Source organism: Halictus rubicundus, unplaced genomic scaffold, assembly GCF_050948215.1.
Source record: "Halictus rubicundus isolate RS-2024b unplaced genomic scaffold, iyHalRubi1_principal scaffold0089, whole genome shotgun sequence".
NCBI classification, from domain to species: domain Eukaryota; kingdom Metazoa; phylum Arthropoda; class Insecta; order Hymenoptera; family Halictidae; genus Halictus; species Halictus rubicundus.
This window is the reverse complement of record NW_027488630.1, coordinates 33,539-40,473: the sequence shown is the minus strand read 5'-3', so window position 1 is coordinate 40,473 and position 6,935 is coordinate 33,539. Positions and strand designations below refer to the sequence as shown.

The following is a 6,935-nucleotide window of genomic DNA, read 5'->3' as shown; positions in this document are numbered from 1 at the left end:
ACGTCGAAAATCGTTTAGGACCGATACGGAAAAAGTCACCTCTTAGCGGTGGGACTTGGATAAATTTCCAGAGTTGTGTCGACGGAGTAGTACATCCGTCCATTATTTGCTAATAACTCGGTAAATAATAGTAGTAGCGAGGTTGGTGTTATAATATATATTGTTAGGAACCGTCTTTATTACAGTGATATCACGTCGAAAATCGTCTAGGACCGATACGGAAAAAGTTTCCTCTTAGCGGTGGGACTTGGATAAATTTCCAGAGTTGTGTCGACGGAGTAGTACATTAGTCCATTATTATACCATGTACGACGATTACAACGAGGTATTTAATAACAACTTGATAAAATTTTTATCATTTTTTGTTTATACAAATTAACACCTATACAATTTTCAGTATGATACATATGATGATTATGGGCAGGCAGACGTTCATAGCGACCAGTATGACAGATTGAGTTATCGTCAGGTACCTGAGACTGTACGAAGTTTTCTAGTATTCTTGCGAAATTGTATAAATGAAGGAATGATATTTGAGATACAGAACCTGTATGAAGTGTCGTTTCCAAAACTTTCAGAACAATTGTTCGATAAGTGTGCTTGGCCAGATGCTCAAGCGATTGCACCTATTGTCGATAATGACCAAGTATTCCTTACTCTCTATAAAGAGCTTTATTATCGTCATATTTATGCTCGAATGCAAGGACCGACGCTAGAACAACGTCTCAATTCATTTTATAATTACTGTGATCTGTTTAATTACATATTGCATCCTGAGACACCGGTTCAGTTGGAATTACCCGATCAATGGTTATGGGAATTGATCGACGAATTTGTATACCAATTTCAGTCTTTCACACAGTACCGTGCTAATTTATCAAATATGACACCAGAAGAAATTGAACATTTGAATGCACACCACAAAATATGGGATGTACTTTGTGTTTTAAATGTTTTGCATTATTTGGTTGATAAATCAAAAATTAAAAGCCAATTGGAGGTGTACGCGAGTGGAGGAGATCCTGATTCGGTTGCTGGAGTATTCGGAAGACATTCTTTATATAAAATGCTTGGATACTTTTCTCTTGTAGGACCTGGTTGTCAAATATCAACAGCATATTATGTTGGTTTCGCTTACATGATGATGCGCAGATACGCGGATGCAATCAGGACATTTTCTGGAATTTTATTATATATTCAAAGAACAAAACAATTGTTTGCGACAAGAAGTTATCAGAATGATCAGATTAATAAGCAAACGGAACAAATGTATCATTTACTAGCTATCTGTCTTGTTCTTCATCCTCAATGTATCGACGAAGGACTACAACAGGCACTACGTGATAAAAACTATCACGAAAAAATGTACAAGATGCAGTACGGAGATCTAGCAGAATTCGAATCGTGCTTTTTATTCGCATGTCCAAAATTCTTATCTCTTACTCCACCAAACCCTGACAATCCGAACGAAGACTACGTTCGAGAAGCTATCAAGCACCAAACTCAAGTCTTCATGGACGAGGTTGTTCAACAGAAAATGCTACCGACGATTCGTTCGTATTTAAAATTGTATACTACTCTGCCGTTAAGTAAATTGGCAACGTTCATGTGTAGTAACACTAGACCCGACGAAAGTTGGGATTTAAATAAAGAGGTCAGCGCGTTGACCATTCACTTGCTCTGTTTCAAACATAAGATGAAGAATATTGTCTGGACAAAAGGTGCATCCGGATTACAGGGCAAATTCCAATCTGGCTCAGAGGTAATATGTTCATAACTTATTTATTAGTACTGTTAGTATTTAATATTACCGGAGAATATAAAAAGCATTAATTTTATAATATATATTATTACAGTTGGACTTTTACATTGATCATGATATGATTCATATCGCGGACACAAAGGTGGCCCATCGTTACGGTGACTTTTTCATTCGAAAAATTCTCAAATTTGAAGAATTAAATCGCAAACTGCATCATATAAAGATTTAATCATTGTATGAAAACTATATTTACTCGAAAAGAATAAAACAAATTTATAACAAATATGTGTTTATTATATCTCTTAGAAAACTTAGGGATTATTTTCGATCGTCATTTCTATAAACACTTTAAAAATACTATAATACAGTTTTGTACAATACTTTTATATAAGGATCATAGTTCTGAAAAAACAAGCAACAACCTTGTATTCATTACAAGGTATGAGTGTGAGGTGTGAGGTATTAAGTTATGAGTAAGCTATGTATATATGTATATGAATGTGTGAAATATCTTCCATATATTTGATAAGAAACATATATATTTAAACATAATATTTTTACCATAAATTTCTACGTTTTTACATGCTACACAGTAGCAGTTATACTGAAGTAATAGTTCCATTTGCATTATTGTCCGCTACGTCGCACATTACTCTACATGCTGCTGATAAAATGTTTGGCTTTAGCGACATCGATGGTCCCTTTAAACTATGAAGATAGTGGAAAAATCGATTTCCCCTTTTATTATTCATATTAGCCCTAGATTCTTCTGCTCTACATATCGTTCTTAAAGATGGAAGATAATCTGTAGATAGAACTTGACGATCAAGCAACAAAGATGTCGAGTGCGACAATGCTGAATTTATTCCCTTGTTCAGCTGTCTTTTTAATGTGATACTATTTTGATATGAAGTTCCATGACAACTATCTAATTGACCGTCGTATACAACTTTTTCACTAAGCCATTCGGCTATATCGAGGCTTATCCTGTTCGATGCCGAATATGAAGCAGTACTCTCAATCAAAGACATACAAGGTTGCATTTTTATTTCTGACAAATTTAAAACCGAGTTTTCTAAGTCGATTAGAGACGATAGCAAAACGATGTTATCTAGTTTATTTGCCACATCATCCAATATGTGTTTCCCGAAATTTGTCGTTTTACTGTCTGCAATCTTTTTCGCTTTTTGTTTCTTGCTTGCTTTGATCGCTGGTTTGTACAAGTTACGTCGCATATTCTGCCAAAATAAATTCTTCAAAATGATAGATTGTTTTGAAACGTGCGTTGGATTAGACAGCATCAGGTATTGTACTTCAAGTATAGCTTTCCGCAGATCTCCTATTTGTACCAGTTGCTGCAAATAGAAAAGCATTTGTTGTAATATAATATTGTAGCTTAAGATTAATTTATGTATTAACCATACTTACCGTTGCATAGTCTGTAGGAACACTGTAGCCAGTTTCTGCTAATGAAATCAAATGTAACAAAGCAATAACTCTGCTGCCACTCGCTTGTTGAAAGTAAATTCGATTTTGTTGTGGTGCCATTTTAGCCAAGTGAGGACAAATGTCCCTACACGTCATCACAATCGGACGCTTTGTATTCGATGCTAATTGATAAGTAGCGGAAATGAAACCTTCATCTTCTTCGAACACGAGATCAACATCTTTTAGAAGAACCAGAGATTTTTGCGGTATTTTCTTTGGTAGAATTTCATCGGAAATTAAATTTAAAAACGTAGATGCGCTTGAATTTTTTTTAATTCGATGCGATTTAGTCGCTTCTTCCAGTTCTTTTAAAAGTATTTTGCCAGTTCTCCTAGACGATGCATTTACCTCTAACACGCTAAACAAACGAAAGACAAAGTTAAAGGGCACACATTTAATCAACTTTCAGATCATTCATATTCGATACTAACGTGTAACCAAATTCTTCTGCTACCGCATACACGCTGGCGGTTTTACCACTTCCATGTGGTCCTAAAAGTACGGCTACTTGATTATTCTCGTGAATTCTTGAAGAAACACTATTGGAAGAATAGAATTCATCTCCACTACTGTTATCCTCGTTTCTAAATGTCGCTTTCCATCCAATTAACCATTCTTTTAATTTTGTAGCGGCCTCTTCGTTGCCAACAACTTCCTCGACAGTTTTTGGCCTGTATTTGTAAGTCCAACTGCAGTTCTCAAATTGATCCTCTGTATTCTTCTCTTCTATTATCTTCCCTTCTCCGAGAAGTTTGTTCCTCTTTGTTCTCGATCGTGGCGATACTGTTTTATTAGAATTTTTAGCATGCCCTTTGGAAATCAGTGAAACAACACTCCATATTTTTCTTGTGTCCGTGCAGATCTTTTCGATTTCTGTTAATACTTCTGGAATTTTTGCTTTCATGTTTTTCGATGGTTTTAATTTTACTTCGGAAAAGTCCATTGTAGACTTATAGTCGCTTACATTTATAGCAGGAATGTATTTGATACAAAGCTTTTCTGGAATATGAAAACCGTTCGTTTCGTTGCAACTTACTTGCAAGTTACTCAATTGTGTAACATGACTTATAACTGGAAACGGTAATGTACCGTTTACAGGTGTTGCTTTTCGATCTACGGTTTTACTCTTATCCGTTACATCTGGTTGTAAAAATAAGCGACGAGCCGCTAGGACATCTGGATCAGGTTTTCGTCGTTTTGTGAACAAAGGAGCCAATTTATCAGCTGTTTTTCTTTTTAATTTACTGCTGTTACCATTCACACAATCGTTTATTATAGATATCTCTTCTGAATCTATACTTTTAGTTACTTCAGATTTCTTAGAACTTTTTATATTTAATTTTGTTCTTCTTTGCGTTGAAAATATTACGTCGTCGCTACTTTCGTCTATTATAAAAACAAATAGGAACATTAAATAATAATGCAATGTACATTCGAATAATGTTACGTGTAAAAATCATAGAAAAATCAGCGATCAAAGTGTGAAGGTTCATTGCCATCGACCACAATGTGGGAGACTCTTGCATTTGGTATCTTCATGTATTATGCAATAAATATGCTACGTAATAGATTTGAGTACTAGAAAATTTCGAATTACCTGGTACATAGTTTTTATTTTCGGAATTTTGGAGCTTAATCTGTAAAGACCACCTATGCTTGTTTTGTCCGCATTGGTCGTGTTTTCTATTTTTCAATTTATTTTGTCTATTCAATTGTGTTCCACACTTTGAACTTGAACTATATATGTTGTGTTGAGTGGAATTTTCAGCCATGTGTACATCAGCTTTGACCACAATAGTAGACATGTTTGCTGTATTCGAATGTGTTGAATTCACTGGAACTTTACTGTTATACAAGAAATGAAATAAAAAAGATATTGAAATTATATTATCTTTGGTTTTATCAATGCAAGCAATAATATACATTACCTAAAATAATTTAATAAACTGCTGCAAGATTGAGTTTGAGTTTGTGTAACAACATTTGTTTCTCCGTTAGTATCTTTCTTCTCATCTTTTGTAAAAGATTTAATGCGAGTTTGAATAATATGTTCTATTTTCTCTCCTTCTTCGATCTGTAAAAGCTTTCTCTTAGAATATCCTTTCTTATCGGCTAAAGCCACCAACTTTTCTTTTGTCTTTTTCAATTTGATTTTATTTTCTTTTGTCTTTTTCAATTTGATTTTATATTCTTTAGACTTTTTAATATTTGCTTCATTGGTTGAAGGAAGCTTCGTTGGCAAAAGACTCTGGCCCTGTTTCTTACGGTTCATAAGAATTTGAAAAGCATTGGACTCTTCGTGGTTATCTTCTTTATCATTTACTAAATCTATAATATCAGGATCTTTATTCTTCACTGAACTACAAGGACACATATCACTGCCAGTATCCTTTTTATCCTTTAATTGCTTTCCAGATTTCTTATTGTTTCTCGACGGACTATCAGAATTACGTTTATCACTTCGTTTCTTATATTTATTGTCGTGGCAGGCACCATTGGATTCTAAAGATAAATAATCTAGACTTTTACTCTCTAATTTTTTCAGACTCGTCAGCATTGGTAGTTTCGATTTCGATGGAGATCTTGTTGGTGTTTCATGCGAATTTTTGACTTTCTTATTTTCCCTGGTAAATGGGCTAGGCGTTTTATCTATCATATCGTTATTACTTTCTATGATATTACATACCCTCTCTTTCGTGTTTGATCGTGATATTTTAATTTTAACACGGTTACGTTTTCCTCTCGAACCATTATTAGCTTCCTTTTCCTGTTTTGCATCAACATTAGTTGCTCCACTAGATTTTACAGAATCCACAAGGTACTGTGTAATATTTTTCATCCTTCATTACTACATTAAATAAACTATAAAAATCTAAGAAAAACTATCCGATACAATAATATAAAGTCTTGTCTCTTCACAGTCATACGTAATGTAACATTTTGGCGCCATGATACTATAGTCAACTATAGTATATGCTGGTATATGCACTCACTTGTCTAGTAGTGATGGCGATACAGTATCAATAATCGGAATATCGACACTTTTCAATCGAAATATCGATATTTAGTATCGATATATTTTAATATACTTAATCTATAAATATTGTAGTTTCGATACCATCATTGCATTTGATATAACTTTATCATAAAGGAAACGAACCAACCGCGAGCTTTACATAAATTTGTTATTGGAAACAATGAGATTTCAGTCGTATTTGTTTTTTCGCGCGTGCGCGTGCGCATCAATGGAGTAAAATTCTGGATTAAGGCGGTGGGCACGGCTCAAGATTGTGTGAGTGCATCCCCTCCCTAGTTCCGCACACGTACCCGAGTTTTGCAAGGGTACGGGAGGCCCGCTCTCATTTGTTAACAATGCAAAAATAGTACTGTTCTGTAGTCAAAATCGCTAGATAAAAGTTCAATCTAGGGTGAAAAGGTCCTCAGAAGTCGTACTTTTGCGTTTTTTAGCCGTAATTTGCAATATTCAGCAGCATACTGCTTGTCGAGTGACATTATCGTAAATATCGAGAGATTCAGAGCTCGTATGGAGTTCGTTGGACCTTTCCACCCTAGCGGGAACATATAGGAACTCAATGCCACGCCGATCACGTTGTATGCTTACGTATCAAACAAATGAAAGCGGGCACCCAGAAAAATTAGATCATTGAGTATTTCATCAAAATAT

The 6,935-nt window shown here is 34.8% G+C and overlaps 2 protein-coding genes across 2 annotated transcripts; one reads left to right on the top strand and one right to left on the bottom strand.

Annotated features, from left to right (window-relative positions):
* The first annotated feature begins 304 nt into the window (after positions 1-304).
* Positions 305-2,045, top strand: LOC143363677 (eukaryotic translation initiation factor 3 subunit L-like). The gene is made up of 3 exons (XM_076804232.1): positions 305-325; positions 398-1,762; positions 1,857-2,045. Exons 1-3 carry the CDS (start codon positions 305-307, stop codon positions 1,989-1,991), a joined length of 1,521 nt encoding a protein of 506 aa, XP_076660347.1. The 3' UTR covers positions 1,992-2,045.
* Positions 2,046-2,201: 156 nt separating this feature from the next.
* LOC143363671 (uncharacterized) lies at positions 2,202-6,205 on the bottom strand. Its single transcript, XM_076804228.1, has 5 exons — positions 5,179-6,205; positions 4,794-5,095; positions 3,682-4,636; positions 3,191-3,608; positions 2,202-3,117 (listed from the first exon to the last, which is right to left on the bottom strand). The coding sequence occupies exons 1-5, from the start codon at positions 6,087-6,089 to the stop codon at positions 2,362-2,364; spliced, it is 3,342 nt and encodes a 1,113-aa protein (XP_076660343.1). The 5' UTR covers positions 6,090-6,205; the 3' UTR covers positions 2,202-2,361.
* Between the last annotated feature and the right edge of the window lie 730 nt (positions 6,206-6,935).